Source organism: Leucopleurus acutus, assembly GCF_964270905.1.
Source record: "Leucopleurus acutus genome assembly, chromosome: 6".
Classification (NCBI taxonomy): domain Eukaryota; kingdom Metazoa; phylum Chordata; class Mammalia; order Artiodactyla; family Delphinidae; genus Leucopleurus; species Leucopleurus acutus.
This window is the reverse complement of record NC_139149.1, coordinates 53020758-53043091: the sequence shown is the minus strand read 5'-3', so window position 1 is coordinate 53043091 and position 22334 is coordinate 53020758. Positions and strand designations below refer to the sequence as shown.

At 35.8% G+C, this 22334-nt stretch overlaps 1 protein-coding gene across 1 annotated transcript in view; it reads left to right on the top strand.

Annotated features, from left to right (window-relative positions):
* TTC21B (tetratricopeptide repeat domain 21B) overlaps positions 1-22334 on the top strand; it is an 86567-nt gene that overhangs the window by 22690 nt on the left and 41543 nt on the right. Inside the window, exons 12-19 of the mRNA XM_082841513.1 lie at positions 2785-2914; positions 6671-6828; positions 8875-9099; positions 10715-10953; positions 12743-12815; positions 13990-14100; positions 14828-14966; positions 20886-20992. Coding sequence (XP_082697639.1) covers positions 2785-2914; positions 6671-6828; positions 8875-9099; positions 10715-10953; positions 12743-12815; positions 13990-14100; positions 14828-14966; positions 20886-20992 — 1182 coding nt within the window. The remainder of the gene's footprint in view (positions 1-2784; positions 2915-6670; positions 6829-8874; positions 9100-10714; positions 10954-12742; positions 12816-13989; positions 14101-14827; positions 14967-20885; positions 20993-22334) is intronic.

The window sequence follows — 22334 nt, the reverse complement described above, 5'->3', positions numbered from 1 at the left end:
AATATTTCATTCCTAAAAGCATAGTTTTTAGCATTCTCTCTGATTTACAGCTTCAGTAACTGTAAATGAACTTCAGTAACTGTTCATGACCTTCCCTTAGGGAACTCATGCTGCCTTTCATTGACCATCATGTCCTTTTCCAGACTTCGATGACCTATTTTTTTTCAACTAATCCGTCTGGAATCACACCTGGGATTGATCTCAGTCTCAGTCTTGATCTGTTTTCAGTTGCTAAGGAGTTGGAAAGCATTTTTCAGTACTCATGCAGTATTTAGAGTTCATTCAACAAATGCTTGCACCAGCGTGTTGCTCAGAGCTGGGGAAATAGTTTGTAAAAACAAACCACAGCCCTTGCCTTCTTGAAACATGAGTATTAGCAGGAGGAGACATAATATAATTAAGTCAATCATGTAGTGTGTTAGAATATCACAGAAGAAAATAACAGAACAGGGCAGAAGGGGTAGTAATTTTAGATAAGGTGGTCTGGGTAGGCCTCATTAAGATGGGAAAATTTGAACAAAAACTTGAAGGTTGTGGGAATATGGTATAGAGTGTTTCAGGCAAAGGGAGCTGTTGTGCAGGTGGCCCAAAGGGACACAGAGATGAGTGTGCCCAGGACAGTGTGAGGAGTTGGGGAGTAGTCACCGTGAGGTCTCAGCACAGAGACCAGTGTGGTAACTTCTCTGGCTTCAGTTCCGAGTACAGTGGGGAGCCACCAGAAGGCTTCCAGCATGATCCAGTTCATTTTAAAAGGAGTCTTCCGGCAGCTCTGCTGAGAGTAAACTGTACAAGGAGCAAGAAATAATGTGTTAAATGGTAGTTGGGTCCCTAGTCCACAGACATCCTATTTTTCCATAATATAACCTTCATCAGCATGATAAGAATCTAATTTGCATTTAAAATGCTGTTTTCCTGGGGAAATATCAGAAAGGCAGACTTGTCTCTCCAGCTCCGTTTCTACTTTGGCCCTTTTATATATATACTTTCTAAAATCAAACATATTATCTTAGAGATTGTCCATATAAATCCTGTTTTTTTTCTATGATTCACTGTGAAATTACAGTAAAAAACAGTGAGTAATTCTTAGCAATTGGCAGAGAACGTTATCAGAACTTCACCCTTTTACCTATGCTTTCATTATTTTCAGTTACACTGAAGAAATAAATGTTTTAAGAATATACTCTGTACCCATTACTGTGTGAGTCTGTCACACAGAGTGAAGTAAGTCAGAAAGAGAAAACCAAATACCGTATGCTAACACATATATATGGAATCTAAGGAAAAAAAAAAAGGTCATGAAGAACCTAGGGGTAAGATGGGATTAAAGACACAGACCTACTAGAGAATGGACTTGAGGATATGGGGAGAGGGAAGGGTAAGCTGTGACAAAGTGAGAGAGTGACATTGACATATATACACTACCAAACGTAAAGTAGATAGCTAGTGGGAAGCAGCCGCATAGCACAGGGAGATCAGCTCGGTGCTTTGTGACCACCTAGAGGGGTGGGATAGGGAGGGTGGGAGGGAGACGCAAGAGGGAAGAGATGTATGACTGATTCACTTTGTTATAAAGCAGAAACTAATACAACATTGTAAAGCAATTATACTCCAGTAAAGATGTTAAAAAATAAATAAGTAAATAAAATGGATCAAATGTCAAAAAAAAAAAAGTCTGATCTTTGAGATACATAAGACCCTTAGCCCTGTAAGAGAGGCAAAACTAAATATGAAACTACTATAAAACTGTATAAGACAAAGAATGCTGAATTATTATATAGATTATAAGCACTATAGAAATTTCAAGAAGTTGAAGTATTCTAGGCATCAATAGTTTTATACTCTGAAAATCCTTTTGAGCACACATTTTTTTGATGCCTCAACATAGAACATACCACACTTCCTTGTTAGTAAAGTGGCTCTTCGTAGGAGTGACTGTCAGTAAGAGGCGGTGCTCCAGTTAAGAATCTGTGTATGTGGAGTGTAAGATTGGGGGGATGGGAGGATCATCCTTCAGATAAAGGAAGGAGCATGAGTAAGGCAAAGCAGGGAGAATGAACATTTGATATTTAAACTCTAATATCACATTTCTAAATTGTGAGTGAATAACCACTGGATAAAGGTGGGTTGAATAGACAGCCATTAAAAGAATAAAAAAGTGGTCTAGTACTGCTTTAGTTATCGTATTCACTATTAATAAAAAGAGAAAAAAAATTTGAGGGCCTACAACATGCCAGGCGGAAAAGTGGGGAATATGAAGGTATGAGACATTTGGTGTAGTATACATGAGTGTTCAACCTTCGGATTTTTACTAGAATGATGAAATCTGAATTCTCTAGAAACTGACCTTACAGTATTTTAGGGGGTGATGCAAGTTACTCAACTGAGAAAATCACAAGGCAGGTTTAGAGTTAGAACTCACATTGCCTTGACTCTCAATTCCAGCAAGAAACTCTACCTCTCGTTATCATTCCTTTGAACAGATATGTTTTCTTGACAGAGTTTAAACAGATATGCTCATTTCATATGTTATCAAATGAGTAACTGTATAATAATTTCACAGTTATTTTGCGGAGCAAAAGCCATCATTTATATAGTCTGTTCATAGATCCCAGGGAGATAAATTAGTATTAGTCCAGTCATAGTAAAAATATTGGGCGATAAATAGAATAAGACAAATTTTAGAAAAATATGTGATTTTTGCTCTTCACATTACAATTAATATGTGTTTATTTTTAGCTAAATACTATTATAAACCTATAAAAAATGATCTGCTGATTTGTTTAGCCTGCAAGTCCTGGGCAACCTCTTTCTCCACTTCTCAGACGTTGTACCTCAATCCTGGAGACTATAGTAAGAACTGTTCCCGGTCTTCTGCAAGCTGTCTTCCTAATAGCAAAAGTGAAATATTTGTCAGGTAAGATATACATTAAAATCTTAAAATAACCTTTATATTCTGATGTTGATAAGAACTAGTATAAACAAACTAAGAACTCCTCGTATGAATAGTCACATAAAATAGTCACATAGAATAGTCTTCATAGAATAGTCACATAAAATGTACCTTTTACGTGTGCACAGATAAGTAATTTTTATCCAAAATAAAACTGCATAACTTTCTTTACTATTTAATTCTTTAAAAAATTACTATAAACTTCTGTGGTTCAAGTGAATTTCTGGGAAAATACAGTTCTACCACTTAAAAAATGTCCATCAGGTGGTACTAGGTCCTGGCAGTATAATTTATAGTCTTTAATCTCTCCTTTGAACAGATTATAATGGTTGACTCATTGGCATGACCAAATGTGATGTTCACCAGGTTTCAGGCCCGTAAGATTTTCATTGATTAATTTCTATTTAGTTTCTGTGATTGGTTATACATAGCTTTAAAAAAATATCTTCAGTTACAACCTTAGATTTTTAGGACACAAACATATGTATGACAATATATATAAAAATAGACCATCATATGGTACTTATGTATGTATCTTTGCTGGCTGAATGCTATGCAAAGTAAGTTAAGTTTGTAAAGTCCTGTAGGACAGAAACCAACTTCAAGGTGTTCATTATCGTTAACAGTTACTTCTTGTACATAATGGAACGAGTTAAGAGTTTGACCTTACTAATTTTTTGGATTTGTTTTAACTGTTTTTGGTTTTTTTAAAAATAAATTTATTTATTTATTTATTTTTGGCTGCATTGGGTCTTCGCTGCTGTGTGCGGGTTTTCTCTAGTTGCAGCGAGCGGGGCCTACTCTTCGTTGTGGTGCGCGGGCTTCTCATTGTGGTGGCTTCTCTTGTTGCGGAGCATGGGCTCTAGGCCCGCGGGCTTCAGTAGTTGTGGCGCACGGGCTTGGTTGCTCCACGGCATGTGGGATCTTCCCGCACCAGCACTCGAACCTGTGACCCCTGCATCGGCAGGCAGATTCTTAACCACTGTGCCACAAGGGAAGTCCCTTTAACTGTTTTAAAAAGAGAACCAAATGATCACAAAAGCTTGTTTCACTTCTAAAATACTCTAGTTGTAAGAAGTGACTCTCTATTACCTTCTCTGATTGAGTTCTGTTGAGCCACATCATATTTCTACTTTCTTCCCAGTTAGAACCGGTATCACCTACTAGGTGATCAAACTGGGACTTTGAGTTCTGTGATTAATTTGTAAACACTCATTATTTATTTTGAATTTTGATACAAATCAGCTTCAATATAGTAATAGTTAATTGCCAAAGTCTTAGGAAGGTAACTCTTGTATATTAACCCCATTTTTAAAAAGAGCAGCCTGAAATAATGTGAAACAGTGGTGGCACGTGTCTGAATAGTAGTATTCTTGCTAAATTGCCAACTGCAGTGACTTCTGGCACCAACTACCTGGAGTTGGGCTAAACTTCACAGGTTAAGGGCACAATTCTCCATCATACTGCCCTCATTTTAGATAGCAGCCACAAGTTCAGGGGTTCCCAGGGCCTCCTGCACTTCTGACTAGCTTGCTACTAATTTAAGGGTTCTTATGATTCCCTTCAGTTCAATAATTCACTAGAAAGACTCACAGAACTCAGGAAAGCACTGTATCTAGGATTAGAGTGTTATGATAGCAAACTGAAATTTGAAAGTCATCCAAACCAGCAAAAGGAAGAGATGCAGAGGATGAGGTCTGGGAGGGTCCCAGATGTGAAGCTTCCGTTGTCCTCTCCCTGTGGAGTCAGGACACATCAACTTTCTGACAAATCAGTGATGACACCTGTGGAACATTAGCAACCAAGAGAACTCACCCAAGGTTCGGTATCCAGAGTTTTATTAGGGTTTTATTACATAGACATGGACTGAATCTTTGGCCATGTGATTGAAGTCAGTCTCCAGCTCCCCTCTCCCTAGGTTAGGCTGATTATAGGTGGCTCAAAGCCCTACCCTTCTATTCACAGGGTTGGTCTTTCTGGCATGGCCAGCCACCATCCTGAGTCACATCATTAGCATAAGATCTTAGGGCCCACCATGAATAACAAAGATTCTCCTATTGCTTGGGAAATTCCAAGATTTAGAGACTGTGTCCTGGGAACTGTCTCCCTGTCTCCCTGGGATAAAGGCCAGCCAAATTCTTTATTACATAGGACCTGACAAAGGCAGAACTGCAGGACAGAAATTTCTTCCATTTTTCTCTCAAGAGAAATTGGGCCCCTCTTAGATAAGAATGTGATATTGATGTGATCTTTGTTTTTATGGCCTGTTTTTTCCCAACAGTGATGACCCATTTCTCCATTGAAATACTTAGTGGCCTCCTGAAGCTTACCAGACATATTCTTCCTCCTTATCTTTAGAAGAAACAAAAAAGATTGTGATTTCAGTTATTCATACAGTCCTCATTGTTTTTTCCAGTCTCTTATTTGCAAACCCTAATTCTTTTCTATGTACTCTCTCCACTTAGTAATAACCTCTTTTTTCAAGTTATCTCCTTAATCCTCCTCCTTCCTAAAAGAATATGGGGGTGGTAATTTGCATGCAAATTTATTATGCTTAATCTTCCCTTTTTTTGTCTGCACAGTTCTGAGTGTTGGATTGTATCACAGTGAAAAAGAATCTAATGTTTATTATGCTTCATGGTTAACTGACAAATTTAGACACTGTATTTAATAAGTTATTGTGCTACCCCAGCTAAATTATTGTTCATTAATCCTCTGTCTCTAAGAAAGCGTTTTCTGTTTAAATGGATTTCTGTTAGAAGAAAGTTGAGCGTTTGGGAACTGAAGGCCTGACTGTTAGCCTTACTTTGTCTGTTAAGGTGTTAGGTAAGGTTACAGAGAGTAATTGAACGGATACCTTAGCAGAGTTACATGGGGAGCTGGCCTAGCTACACCTACTTGAGGCCAGTTTATGAGACGGCTAAATGCAAATCAGTGTGGGTGACATCACGAAACTTCTAGCACCTAGAGTCTGTGCTGTTGTTTCTCTGAAGAGCCTCTTCTACCTTATCTGTCAGCCCAAGGTAGATGCCAATATTCTGTTCACTTTCATCTTGGTCATATCCTTCTATTTTAAGATTCCCAGATGTACTTACTAACCTATAATGGAATATAATCTTCAAAAATGCTGAATCATTATGCTGTATACCTGAAACTAACACAGTATTGCAAACCAACTACAATAAAAGAAATCAGGTAAAGCCCTGAAATAATACCTGTGGTTCCAAAACATTTGATATTTCAGTTAGTATTTAAAGGCATTTTAAATCTGTAACTCACATTTCTAACTCCCTGGAATATATCCTTATGCCTTTTTTGGTTATTTTTTGTACAGTAGTAAAATTTCTAGCCTAGATGTGGCACTATAACATTCTGTTTAAATTTCTATGTCTTACATAACTTATTTTAATGAAATTGTAAATTAAAAATATTCTTTCGACAAGAAGAATACAGGTACATTTAAAGGGCTTCAGATTTTTTCACATACTTTTCCTTATTTGCTCCTTATGACCAAGGCATGGCCTGGCTTTAGATATATTCTTTCATGCATATTAAAAAGAAACTGACTAGTGCAGATAGAGGTTAAGCTAAGGCCTTACGAACAGAGAACTTTTAAGTTCAAACACCAGAACTATCCATAGACTAAATACTTTTCTCCCTGTTCTCTCAGGTTTCCTCTTGATCATTTTGTATTATAATAGTGCTTTGTTTCCTCATTAGGTGATATTGAAGCAGCTTATAATAATCTGCAGCATTGCCTAGAACACAGTCCTTCCTATGCAGATGCTCATCTCCTGATGGCTCAGGTTTATTTGTCTCAGGAAAAATTCAAATTGTGTTCTCAGTCTCTTGAACTTTGTCTGAGCTATAATTTTAAGGTAAGTGTTCCAGACTCAAGTGGATAAGACATATCGCCCTCCTTGAACCTTTAGCAAATGTTTACATATTCAACTATTTTGTTTCTTAGCCTGTAATATTTTGCTAATAAATGCATTATTAATGGAAATTTTTTTTTTTTTTTTTTTTTTTGCGGTACACGGGCCTCTCACTGTTGTGGCCGCTCCCGTTGCGGAGCACAGGCTCTGGACGCACAGGCTCAGCGGCCATGGCTTACGGGCCCAGCCGCTCCGCGGCATGTGGGATCCTCCCAGACCGGGGCACGAACCCGTGTACCCTGAATCGGCAGGCAGACTCTCAACCACTACGCCACCAGGGAAGCCGATAATGGAAAATATTTTGAACTCATTAGCAGTAGGAGAAAAAAATGGAGGCAACTGTGGTGTAGTTAAACAACTATATGGACTTGGCAATAAAAGACCTGGAGATAGTGTCTGGTCTTTTCACCTGTCTCTCTCTGAACCTCAGTTTTCTTTTCTAGAACACTTATATAATAATACCCTACAATTATAGTGAACATTAAATGCAATATGAATATGTAGAGATAATTGTACACTGTAGAGCATTGTGCCAAATATTTTTATGTATAAGGATTTTATTTTATTGCCTGTTTCTTTCTTGGACCTTGGTGTTTAATAACTTCTTTTTAGATACATCATCAGAGAACAGCTAGTCATTTTGAAAGTTGGTATGTGGTTTGAGGATATAAACACACTAGATTTCTATCCAAGGTATTCTGTGTGAACATCTCATATCCCTGAGCATTACGGAAAGTCCTAGGTTCAGGGGCTTCCTGAGCAACCTGGAATCAAGGAGGAGCTCCTCAGACTTTTGCTTTGGTTGGCAGTGTCTTGAGCCCTTCGATGTGAGAACACTTTAGTACACTGGAGAATTCAAGTTCCAGGCAAGGTTTGCAGAAGATAATGCCTGCTTCTTAGGACAATAGTTCTCAAGACTGGTGGTGCATTGTGACCCCAGTGCCAGTGCCCTACCCAGTGAATCAGAATCTCTGAGAGAAGAGCGTAAGCATGATTGCTTACACAAGGTCCACAGGTAAACACAATGCCCAGCTATGGCTCAGAACCCAGCATTAGGAGGACTGGAGGTTAGATGGCTGCCACATCATCTCATTCTGGACCATCTTCTTCCCTTTGACTCCTTCCTCATCTTTTGTCATTCTCTTTATTTTTTCTGTATATGCTGTTGATACCCAAAATAAAGACAGGAGATTCATTACTACGTGTTTCAGAGTAGTATCAAAGGGTAAAACCAATGTTTGATTAACGTGTCCTGAAATTTTTAATCTTAAATTATTTATTTATTTGTTTATTTATTTACTTCTGGCTGCGTTGGGTCTTTGTTGCTGCGCGCGGGCTTTCTCTAGTTGCAGCAAGGGGGCTACTCTTCGTTGCGGTGCGGTGGCTTCTCTTGTTGCAGAGCACGGCCTTCAGTAGTTGTGGCTTGCGGGCTCTAGACCGCAGGCTCAGTAGTTGTGGCACACGGGCTTAGTTGCTCTGCGGCATGTGGGGTCTTCCCGGACCAGGGCTCAAACTCGTGTCCCCTGCATTGACAGGTGGATTCTTAACCACTGTGCCACCAGGGAAGCCCTGAAATTTTTAATCTTACAATTAGAAAATAAAGAAAAGACAAGAAACTGTAGAAATCTGATAACTTTATCTCAGTACGAGAAGTCTGAGGTAAAGGAATTCATTTTCTGAAAACTAAAATAATTTCTTAGAATATATTTGCTAGCCTTATAAACTTTGTGTGCAATTTCTTTCCTCTCATAGTAGAAGTACTTGTTTGTTAACCAACGGAACACTAGGTAGTGTCAGGTTACCTGAATTCTGATTTAATATAATAAATGATCAGAACATGAGTAAGAGGACAGAAATAGACCTCATGCATACAATCACAGGGTAGACTGTCCTCAAAGATCCTATTATTATAACATTTGATGGATTGTAAACTATGTATTGATGTTGTAAACACTCCAAGGAAGTATTTCTGAATATTATTTTTTTCAGGTGAGAGAATATCCTTTATATCATTTGATAAAAGCTCAGTCACAAAAGAAAATGGGAGAAATAGCAGAAGCAATTAAAACCCTGCATATAGCAATGAGTTTACCAGGAATGAGGAGAACTGGAACTTCCTCAAAGTCAAAATACAGAAAAACTGAAGTCGATGCAAGCCATCGTTTATCAGTCTTTCTTGAGTTGGTAGAGGTTCACCGCTTAAATGGAGAACAGGTAGGTCAAGTGTAATTCAGTGGCTCAGATCTGAACTTTGTTATTCAAGTATATAGAGTCCTAGGAAATGAAAAAGCTAAAATTATTCGCTTGACCAAGTGGTAAAGTTTAGAAAATTTATTTCTCATCACTTAGCACCAGATCATGTTACTTTCTGTAGCCCCTGAATTTAGACATAGTTTGTACTGGGATGACTTTATGTATCAGTGTACTTACATTGGCTACCATGAGATGTAATACTAGATATACACTGTATGTGTAATATGAGTAATAATATAATGTAATATGATGTACTGTAGTATGTATTAATATAATGTGTATAATAATATATATGATTACTTTGGCTATCATGAAATGTAATAATATAATATAGTTCTGTGAATTCCTAAAAGGGCTCACACACATATACACAGAAACACACACACACACACACACACACACACACACACACACAGATGTACTACTGGAATAAAATTAAAGTACCAATCTGAAATTCTAATAGCTGAGAAAATAAAAGAACCACTGAAATAATACAGCTTTGTTAAACTAACAGGACAATCATAAAATCAAATACTTTAAAAAATAAAGATAGATAGATCATAAAATCAAATACTTAAAGAATAATATAGATAGGTAGATGGATAGATAGGTAGAAAGAAGGCAAACAAAAATGTAATTCTGAGAAAAGAATTAGAACCTTGTAGAAAATGAGGAACTTAACATCATTTATATTTGGTTTTTAAGTTGCAGCTGTTGCTAATCAGTTATTTCATTATTTCATATTTTAGTGGAAATTAAGAAGACTGTGTCCAGATACTTGCCGAATCTCAAAGAATTTCCAGTTCACTAATAAATTAATGTAAAATGCACTTAATAAGAAGAACCAATTCTACTATAGATAGTTGATTCTGAAATGCACTGTTTTTTTCACATTTTAACGTTTCTTAAATCAGAATGTTTTAAAATCTCTAAAGCTGAGATGAATTAAAATCAATGACATTTTAGATTCATTGAGGTACAGATTTGGAAATTAGGAAATATATTCACCTGGGGTATAACAAAAATGACATACTAGTGTAGGGAATAACGTAATCTGCTAGGTAATGTAGAGCCATCGGGTACAGAGGGTGACTGTGGACTGGATCCCATCCAAGATGCAGTAATGAACATGGCTAAGAATTTAGGCTTTGGAGTCAGGCTGGTTCTATCATTTGTTAACTTAACTGTCTGAATCTCATTTTACTTACTGCAAAGTGGGGGGTAATTATAGTAACTACCTTAGAGGATTTTTGTGAGAATTAAATGGGTTAATATTTACAATGCTGGGTGCAAAGTAAATGTTTATTAAATTATAGTAGCAACAAGTCTTAGGTAGCAACTGCTGTTGTCCTAGTTATGAGAACACTTTTCAGCTAACAAATATTTATAATGTCATCTTAATTTGGTCTCTGAGTTTGGTTTTAAATTTTTGTACTTTTCAAAAAAAATCTATTATTATTTCACAAATATCATAACTGTACTAGCATTTATTGTTCATTCTGTATTAGTAGAAAACCTTAGTTTGTAGTGTAATTTGTTGAAATTTTAAATGTTACTTTTAATTTCACCTTTACAGCATGAGGCGGCCAAAGTTTTACAAGATGCCATCCATGAATTTTCCGGGACATCTGAAGAGTTGCGTGTCACTATTGCTAACGCAGACCTAGCTTTGGCCCAGGGAGATGTGGAACGGGCTATAAGCATGCTTCATAATGTTACATCTGAGCAGCCTTATTTCATAGAGACCAAAGAAAAAATGGCAGATATATATCTGAAGCACAGAAAAGAGAAGATGTTATATATCACTTGTTACAGGTAAATGGTTCTTTCAACCCATTATATTTTGACATTTATCTCCTAAAATTAATCCCCAAATTTCTTTCTTTTAACTGCTTTTCAGATACGTTATAGATCCCTTCCTTAATGTGTTCTTGCTTCCTTCTACTACCACCAAACACAGTAACTCTAACCAAGTTACTCTCCCTAAAATGTAAATCGTGGTAATTATGATTTATTTCAACCTGTGGCTTAGTTTCTCAGCTCTCCTCTCTCATCAGATGTTATTTTTGGACTTTGAAAGAGCTACAATTACATGTATTCTAATAGCTTAAAAGCATTATGTAATGTAACAATTCAGGGGCTATATAGTCATATTTAACACTCAGTATCATAGCTATAGCAGAAGAAAATTATGGCTTAGTATATACCACACTAAGGTATGGATTACAGAAGTGGCAGGGGTTTAAAAAGTGTCATACACTGATGCCCTTGGGAGTTACTGGGATACACAAAACATGCACACACACACACTCTCACACGAGACATGGGTGCACACATGCACACACAGGTTGCTCTTACACTTCTCCCCAAACAAAAAGATAAAGGTACAAGCACACACTCCATATGAGAGAAAATTAATGTTTTATCCTTGAGAATAGTAAAATGTTGATGAATTAAGTCATATTGGTTCATCTATATTTTGTAAATATCAAAGCCCAGAAAGCTGCTCAGATTCATTGTAGGTACTGAGTGATTCAAAGAAACTGAGCAGCACCCCCTGTATAGATGGATGGACTGGAGTTTCCTAGATTATATTTTCTATGATGTTTCTAAAATATCGGCACTATCATCTCTAATGATATGACAATTTTTTTTTCACTCTTCACACCTTTTATTCTATTATTATTTTTTTAACATCTTTATTGGAGTATAATTGCTTTACATTGTTGTGTTAGTTTCTGCTGTATAACGAAGTGAATCAGCTATACATACACATATATCCCCATATCCCCTCCCTCTTGCGTCTCCCTCCCACCCTCCCTATCCCACCCCTTTAGGTGGTCACAAAGCACCGAGGTGATCTCCCTGTGCTATGTGGCTGCTTCCCACTAGCTATCTATTTTACATTTGGTAGTGCATATATGTATGTATATATAAAATAGGGTTGATGTGTTTGGATGCACTATAGTATAGTAGCTAAAATCATAGGTTTTCTTTTTTCAAGTAGATCTGACACATTAGCTGTAGTAAACTCAGCATTATCTATATAATTGTAACAATTTTCTTTTCTCAGAGTTTTTGGACCAATTAAGTGAGATATTGTACATTAAAGACTCAGCATCACATTATGTGAGCAACCTTGGTATTTTGACCTTTAGTAGTTTACCTTTTGCAGGTAAAAAATAAGCAGCAAATGTTGAAATAGAATATTTTATATTTTTTAAGGTAATTCGTTGTATATGACTTATGCCATGAATATCAGAGCTCAAGATGCATAGGAGGATGATAAGTGTTTGTCATATTTTGCAACTTCATTCCCACATCATGTATTTCTGGATAATGAGAGCTTATATGTTTACTATCTGTATACTTTTACCTGCATTTCAGGAAATAGAAAAATTTAATGAAAAAAATTGTTGACTTAGCATAAACAATCTGAGTGTGGGTATGGCTGGAGTTTTTAAACAATATTACACTGTTGGATATAAAGAAGGCGCTCTGAAGGCTATTAGTTCATTGAAAAAATAAGCTTATCTTTTATTTAATTGGTTTAGAAGAAGAAATTTATATTCAATACACTAAGCAGTGTTCGTCTGATTTCCAGAGAAATTGCTGAAAGGATGCCTAGCCCTCGTTCTTTTATTCTCCTTGGTGATGCATACATGAATATTCAAGAGGTAAAGTTTCTGATACTACTGAACTTAGATTTAAAAACAAAACAAAAACCAAAAATTCTTCTTTGTGATTAGTATAACATTCTACTGAAAGGAATTTGGGTTTTTTTCTTCCAGTTTTATTGAGATACAGTTGACATGCAGCACTGTGTAAGTTTAAGGTATAGCATAATGATTTAACTTAAATACATCATGCAATGATTATCACAGTAAGTTCAGTGAATATCCATCATCTTATATAGCTCAAAATTAAAGAAATAGAAAAAAATATTTTTCCCTTATAATGAGAACTCTCAGGATTTACTTTCAACAGCTTTCACGTATAACGTACAGCAGTGTTAATTTTCATGTTGTACATTACATCCCTAATACTTATCTTGTAACTGGAAGCTTGTACCTTTTAACCACCTTCATCCAAATCCCCTCCCCTCATTTTAATAACGTTTACTTAATAGTCAAAGATCCAGTCATCACAATAAAAAGGGAGACAACCATTACAATTAAAAAGTTATAGTTATTTTTCAGGGCTTCCCTGGTGGCGCAGTGGTTGAGAGTCCACCTGCCAATGCCAGGGACACGGATTCGTGCCCCGGTTCGGGAAGATCCCACATGCTGCAGAGTGGCTGGGCCCGTGAGCCATGGCCGCTGGGCCTGTGCGTCTGGAGCCTGTGCTCCGCAACGGGAGGCACTGCAACAGTGGGATGCCCGCATAAAAAAAAGTTATAGTTATTTTTCAAATTGAGATCCAGTTATTCAGCACTATCATTTGAAATAGAGATGATACCAGAAGTAAGGTGAGTCACCTTTAAACAAAAGGATGAAAAGAGCTACTGGCTAAGGTGGTGTTTTCTTCAAAGGGAAGCAATCCTCTGACCTCTGGTTCTGGCTTTTATAATGATGCCAGATGAAAAGCTGTCAAGAAGCCGTCTCTTAGTTCTCATATGACTATTTATGAGGACATGGACCTAAGTAACCTGGGTGGGATTATACTAGTGAGTTACACCTGCACTAGTGATTATCAGCTCTCTGAAGTTATTAAGGTTTCTGGACTTAGTATGTGTTTTATTAGTCTTAGTAAGTATTCCAAATGTAGCCCTTAATTATAGAAGTGTTGCCATTTAATGGGAGCCACCTAAGCTGTTATTTTATTGCTTCATTTTTTATCTGCCAACATTAGCCTGAAGAAGCCATAGTAGCATATGAGCAAGCATTAAATCAGAACCCAAAGGATGGAACATTGGCAAGCAAAATTGGGAAAGCTCTTGTCAAAACTCACAACTACTCAAAGGTAAATACTTTATATTTTGAAATGTATCTGTTTTAACAAATCTGCAAACCCTGCTCTGTGAAAGATCTTCAGCAAGCACTGTTTGTATCTTAATGGTTGGAAACTCCAAATTTGTCTTTACAAACTGGAATTTGTGATAAAGACTTTCTCAGTGTCTCAGATTCTTCTCTGCTGCATTTTGCAAAGACTTTCTGGACCCTAAAGTTTACTTCAGGTTTCACCTTACAGCAAAATTCTGCCATGAAATAAATTATGATAAACTTACTGTTACATCTCTTTTATCATATGACAAAGCATAATAGATGTCCTTTCCATTGAACCAGTTTTGGTAAGCCATGTGCTTTGAGGGGTTTTTTTGGTTTTTTGTTTGTTTTGTAGTAAGGATAATAGATTTTCCTTTAGTTATATTCTTGCCCTATTCCTGGTAACTGTTGAACATATATACAACAGCTAGCAAAGTATTTGCATTCACTAACGTTTGGAATAAAACTGGAAAAAATTTTAACAAAGTACTTTGCTTTAGTTACTTGTTGTAAGAAATGCTAGTTGTCTTGTATAATACTGGATTCTGTAAGAAAAATGTCACACTTAATCACTCGTGCAAGTCCATGCATAACCTGCTTTTAGGTTACTTCCAGTTGCTTTAAGTCATAATGTGTGTAGGATCTATGCTTGAATGCCATTCTCATTGCCTTTTTTTCCCCTAACTGAAATGGACTTTGTTTAGGCAATCACTTATTATGAAGCTGCTCTGAAAAATGGACAACAAAATTATCTTTTCTATGACTTGGCTGAGCTCTTATTAAAACTGAAATGGTATGACAAAGCAGAAAAAGTTCTTCAACATGCACTAGCTCATGAACCTGGTATGAAAATCTTTCTTATTTGAAAAAGTATACCTAATATATCTGATTCTTTTATTTTTATATTAGTATGTATTTGTATTGTTAGTGTATGTGAGGTTGGTTCTTTCATTTGTCAGAATGTCACCCTACTAAAGTAAGATATTTTAAAAATCTTAAAACAGATTTGTGAAACAGTTTGTGTTATAGAAAACTACTTTCCAAAGTGACATAAAGGAAGTTTCCTTTAGTTTTTTTCTTTACTTTAATTTTTATTATGTGTTATAGTTGATTTACAATGTTATATTAGTTTCAGGTGTACAGCAAAGTGATTCAGTTATACATATATATATGTATACATTCTTTTCCCATATAGGTTATTACAGATTACTGAGTGGTGTTCCCTGTGCTGTACAATAGGTCCTTGTTGATTATCTATTTTATATGTAGTAGTGTGTATTTGTCAGTCCCAAACTCCTAATTTATCCCTCCCTCCCACCTCTCCCCTTTCGTAACCATAAGTTTGTTTTCAAACTCTGTGAGTCTGTTTCTGTTTTGTAAATAAGTTCATTTGTATCATTTTTTTAGATTCCATATATAAGTAATATCATGATATTTGTCTGTCTCTGATTTACTTCACTTTATATGATAATCTCTAGGTCCATTCATGTTGCTGCAAATGGCATTATTTCATTCTTTTTAATGGCTGAGTAATATTCCATTGTATATACGTACCACATCTTCTTTATCCACTCCTCTGTCGATGAACACTTAGGCTGCTTCCATGTCCTGGCTATTGTAAATAGTGCTGCAGTGAACATTGGGGTAGATGTATCTTTTTTGTTTTGTTTTTGTTTTGTTTTGTTTTGTTTTGTTTGCGGTACACGGGCCTCTCACTGCTGTGGCCTCTCCCGTTGCGGAGCACAGGCTCCGGACGCGCAGGCCCAGCGGCCATGGCTTATGGGCCCAGCCGCTCCGCGGCATGTAGGATCTTCCCGGACGGGGGCACGAACCCGTGTCCCCTGCATCGGCAGGCGGACTCTCAACCACTGCACCACCAGGGAAGCACCATGTATCTTTTTGAATTACAGTTTCCTGTGGATATATGCTCAGGAGTGGGATTGCTGGATCATATGGTAGTTCTATTTTTAGTTTTTTAAGGGACCTCCATACTGTTCTCCATAGTGACTGTACCAATTCACATTACCACCAACAACGTAGGAAGGTTCCCTTTTCTCCATGCCCTCTCCAGCATTTATTGTTTGTAGATTTTTTAATGATGGCCATTCTGACCAGTGTGAGGTGATACCTCACTGTAGTTTTGATTTGCATTTCTCTGATTATTAGCGATGCTGAGCATCTTTTCATGTGCTTTTTTTTGCCATCTGTATGTCTTCTTTGGAGAAATGTCTGTTTAGATCTTCTGCCCATTTTTTGATTGGGTTGTTTATATTTTTGATATTGAGATTCATGAGCTGTTTGTATATTTTGGTGATGAATCCCTTTTCAGTCACTTCATTTGCAAATATTTTCTCCCATTCTGAAGTGGGTTGTCTTTTCATTTTGTTTATGGTTTCCTTTGCTGTGCAAAAGCTTTTAAGTTTAATTAGGTCCCATTTGTTTATTTTTGTTTTTATTTTCATTACTTTAGGAGGTGGATTGAAAAAATCCAGCAATGGATGTTGCTGCAATTTATGTCATAGAGTGTTCTCCCTATGTTTTCCTCTAAGAGTTTTATAGTATCCGGTCTTAGGTTTAGGTCTTTAATCCATTTTGAGTTTGTTTTTGTGTATGGTGTTAGAGAATGTTCTAATTTCATTCTTTTTTATGTAACTGTCTAGTTTTCCCAGCACCACTTATTGAAGAGACTGTCTTTTCTCCATTGTATATCCTTGCCTCCTTTGTCATAGATTAATTGACCAGAGGTCCGTGGGTTTGTTTCTGGACTTTCTATCCTGTTCCATTGATTTATATTTCTTTTTTTGTGCCAGTACCATTGTGTTTTGATTACTGTAGCTTTGTTGGAAGTTTCCTATAAATTGTAACTACAACCAGTGTTTAAACAAGTAAACATTTTTATAATCCTTTTTAAAAGTTGTTTTTTTAAAAAAAATTCAGCATTATTAAAGAGTATAATGTGCAAGTCTCCAGTTTCTCCTGTGAATTCTACTTGCCCTGTTCTCAGACCTCCCTAGAGGTAACCATTTTTGTTTTAGTGTATATTTTATATATATTTATGTAAATATCTAAGTGTAATATGCATATTGTTCTTTTCAAAATGCATCATTCTTCCTATTCAGCAATTTTTTTCACATACAATATGTTGCAGATATAGTTTGATGTCAGTACATCCATATTATTCTATCTAATAGACTCACAATATTTTATAACTCCGTAAGCTATTTAACTTTTCCCCAGTTAGTCTTCCAGTCTTTTGATGTTATAAACCATGTTAAAATGAATATCCTTGTATCTCATTCTTTGGCATACACTTGCTTATATTTCTTAAGAGCAAGATGCTATGTTAAAGGGTATGTGTACTTAAAATTTAATTGGATACTATCAAATTGCCTTCTTAAAAGTTCATACAAATTTACTTTTTAAAGATCTGTACTTTTTAAATAAAATCTAGTGCTTGTTCATTGGAGAAATTTGAGGATTATAGAAGTGAATGAAAGTTGTGTTGCTCTCCCACTCTCCAGAGAGAACCACGTCCTGATCAATCTCCCTGCCCCTTTCTCTCACACACTAATACATAACACTTTTTTCTACCAAAAAGGAGTCATATTATACCTATAGGTCTGCAGTATGCATTTTTCATTTAATAGCCTCTCTTCATTTTGGCAGATATAGCACTTTTAAATTTTTTAACATAGGTAGCATATTTTACTGTTTGTCAATATCATAATTTATTTGATGACTCCCCTATCGATAGACATTTAGATAGAAGGAAACATTACTGAGATAGAATCCTTGTTTATATAGCACTATGTACTTTCTAGAATTGAATCTTGCTCCATTGTTTTTTCTTAAAGGTAAAAATGTCCCAACATTATGTAGTATTAATTATAGAGAAAACAAACTTCTAATTTACATTTCTTTGATGATTGTTAAGGTTAAGTATTATATCTATAGATCGTATTTTCACTATTTCATTCATATCCTTTGTCTTAATCCTTTACCTATTATTCATTAATCTTTTACCTATTATTCATGTTACAGATATTTTCTCCAGGCTGTCCTTTCTTTATCAAATTACTTTATCATTTCATTGGTCAAATAGAATATTTAACTATCATATATAATACTTACCAGTCTTTTCTCTTTTTGACTTTTGAATTTCTTGTCATGCTCAGAGAAAGCTTCCCTAATCCTAACATTGAAAAAAGTTTTCTTATATTTTTCTGGGGCTTTTGTAATTTTAATTTGTATAATGGAGAATTTAAATTTTTATAATGAAGAACTTAAATTCACATACAATTTTTACTATATAGTTTCCCAAAGGGATAGCCAATTATATCTCAGTGTCATTTATTGAAATGCCACCTTTATCATATTAAAAGCTTTTTTATACATTTCACTCTGATTTTGGGAATTTTTGTTTTGAGTTCCTTCCTTTTCCCCTCCCATTTTTATTTTTGCCAATACCATGTTTTCTGTGATTTTAAAATATGTTTGGATACATAGATAAGGCAAGCCAACTCTAAATTTTCTAATATGTCTAAAATGGTCTTTTAATTTAGCTTTGAAGTTGATGCTTAAATTCTAATTTGAATGCATTTATTTATTCCGTAAAAATAATTGCATGAGTCTTGTCAGACCTTGCTTGAAACACTACAGATGGCCTAAATGTGGATATGCATTTTTTAAAAGGTTGTAGAGGAGGAGAGATTCAAGTAGTATGTTTTACTTATATGGGCATAAGTATATTACATTTATGCAGTATAAATACTTTCATTTAATAATTTGCTGAGCTCATTTAATAATTTGCTGAGCACATCCAATGGTGAACTTAGATGCCTTCATGTGCATTTCATTATATGTTATTAATGCTCACATTAGTTTTTGAGGCAAATAAAATTATCTACATTTTTAAATTAGCATCTAATACTCAATTTTCTTGAGTTATCCAGGTTCACCTAGCTGATATAGTAGCACCAGGGTTCTAAGAAACATCTTAAACTTAGCATGTTTGAAAGTGAATTCCTTATCTGCCTCCCCCATCTGTTCTGTGTGCAGCCTTCTCTATCTCAATAACTTCAGCCTTCTTTGTAGTTTTGAAGAACCAAAATCCTTGCCTTCACCCTTGCCCATAGGAAATCCTCTTGGTTCTGCCTTCTAGATACATTCAGAATTCTCCTGTGTCTCATTATTTCCACTACTGTCACCCTGTCCTAGCTACATCGTCTCTTAGGTGGATTAAAGCAGTAGCCTACACCTGGTCTCCCTGTTACCCAATCCTCAACCCCACAGCTGGACACAGCCTTTCCCAACCCAGCAGCACTATTGGACCTTTTAAACAACCAAGTTTGATCCCAGCTGCTCAAGCTCCCCCTTGTCTCCCATTTCTCTGCGTTAACCACAGTCTTACAGTGGCTTACATGGCCTTCACACATGCATGCTGTTGTTCCTCTGACCTCTCCTTCCAGCCTGCTCTCACCATTGTCACGGCTCCCTTGTTCCTTGTACCACCTTAGAGCTTTTCTTACCTGTAAAATAGCAATAACAAAACCTGCTTCTCAGGTTGAGATTTTAAATAAATAATGATGTATTCAAACAGAATGTGGCTCAGGCCATGCTGTCGATAAATGGTAGAAGAAACATCTTTTTGTTAATTATCTAGGGTTCTTTTATTACTCTTAGATTACAAAATAATAATACCAAATACTTAAATAGCACTTGACATGTACAAGACTTTAATTGCTTTGCATATATTAGCTTATTTAATAATTTACTAACTTTTTAAATTTTACAGTAATCTTATGAGATAGGTACTATTATTTCCCCTATTTTACAGATGAAAGGGAGGCACAGAATAGATAACTACCTTGTTCGACTAGGACCTTGTTAACTAGACAGTGATAAAGCCTAGATTTGAAACCAGACAGGTTGGCATCAAAGTCAGTGTTTATTATGTATATATGTATGTGTATATATATGTATACTTTATTAAGTTCTGTTATTTAAAAATAAATAGCAGGTATCTTCTTAATTGCATGTACTAACTACCCCATCTTGTTTTTATATGACTTCAATAAACAGAGGTGCTTATACACTTAAGAATGGAAATTGAGGACTTTCCTAGTGGTGCAGTGGTTAAGAATCCACCTGCCAATGCCGGGTACACAGGTTCGATCTCTGATCTGGGAAGCTCCCACATGCTGAGGAGCAACTAAGCTCATGCGCCACAACTACTGAGCCCGTGTACCCTAGAGCCCATGCACCGCAACTACTGAGCCCCACACACCGCAACTACTGAGGCCTGTGCACTCTAGAGCCCACACGCCTAGAGCCTGTGCTCCTCAACAAGAGAAGCCACCGCAATGAGGAACCCATGCACCGCAACAAAGAGCAGCCCCTGCTCACCACAACTAGAGAAAGCCCATGCGCAGCAACAAAGACAGATAAACAAATTAATTAATTAATTAATTAATTAAATCTTTAAAAAAAAAAAGAATGGAAATTGAAACTCTTCTCTGTGTTGTTGTATTGTTATCTCTTGTATGTCTAAGAAATGCCTCCAGTTCTTTAACTTTTCTTCCAGCCAGTTTTTATCCTAAATCTTTTTTTTTTCCAATTTGGCCATTCTTCAGTTAATTTATTGAACCTTTTTAAACTTTATTCACTATTTTTCAAAGTCAAGTATAAAAACTCATAGAAAAATGTAAAGATTTATTTAAAATGAATTATTATTTTTTCCCATTATATTTTATTCTTTCATAGTAAATGAACTGTCAGCTCTCACAGTGGATGGACGTTCTCAAGTTCTTCTAGCAAAAGTTTATAGTAAAGCGGACAGACCTGGTGAGGCAGTTGCTTCATTACAACAGGTAAACAAATGCCTTTGTTTGTAAGGGGTTAAGGGTGGGTGATGGTCTCAGAAGGAAATATGCCACACGTAAAAGGAAGACAATCTTTTGGCCCAACTGTCATAGAAAATAAGTCAAATAGAAATAATGATTGAATGCCAGTGGATTGTACTGTTTAAATGTATTGTTGCTAATTATTAATAACAATTAGGGAAGGTTGATATTTTTAATCCTGTTTTATAGTTGAGGGAGCTTGGTTTAATAACTTGTGTGAAGTTACATGACTAGTGTCATAGGCAGGAGTTGAACTCATTTTTTTCTTCCACTTATTTATATCTTCTTTAATTTCCTTTAATGTTTTGTGGTTTTCAATGTAGAGGTTTTGTACTCATTTCCTTAGATGTATTCCTAAGTGGCTGATGTGTTTTGATGATTTTTCAATTTCTAGTTTCCTAACAGTTTTGTCTAATACACTCTCTGCATCTATCAAAATGGTCATGTGACTTTTCTCCAATTTTTTTTTCCTGTTTATTAAATTGATTGATTTTTGAATGTTAAACCATCCTTACAGTACTGAAATAAATGTCACTGTTGTGATTTTTCAAAAGACATTGCTGGAATTTAAAGATAGTTCCTAATATTTTGTTCAAGGTTTGTGCATATATGTTCATTAGAAAGGTTGGTCTCTAAGACATGCTGTTTCTTTAATGTTTGGAACAATTCAGTATTAGCACCTTTGAGACCTTGAGGTTTCTTTGACAGAAGATTTTTATTAATAGATTCAATATCTCTAGATTTCACCACACAAAATGTGTGTGTGTTTCAGGCAATGTCCAATAATATTTTTTTGTTCAAATTGTGAATGAATGGAGCTCACATTGTTAGATTTCTGTGACCCCCATGTAAGCTTATGATTTCATTAAGATATGTAATCTTCAACAATGTAATATCTTACCCTTAATTGTTGGTATGTTTTATCCCTGTTTTCTGAATTATATGATAAAGGAATGGCACTTAACCTGAGGTTAGCTACCATTAGCTAAAAGGAAAGTGTAATTTTCATAAATTTAGACTTTCAAAACATTTTAGAAGTGAATTTGGCATATTTCATTCCATTATGAATAGCATTAGTCTCAGTGACTGGTTGCATGAGCTTCTGTGTTCTATGAGCAGACACATTGAATAACACTAAAAGACAAACTGTGGTTAGACAATGCCAACAAACCAAAATCAAATTCATTTTAAGTTTATATGTTATAGCACAGGGATTTTTCACCTTTCATAAAATTTGAAGAGCTATAACGTTCTTTCCAACTATAATATTCTTTGCATTCTGATCTCTGAAAAAGTAAATCTTTTTGAG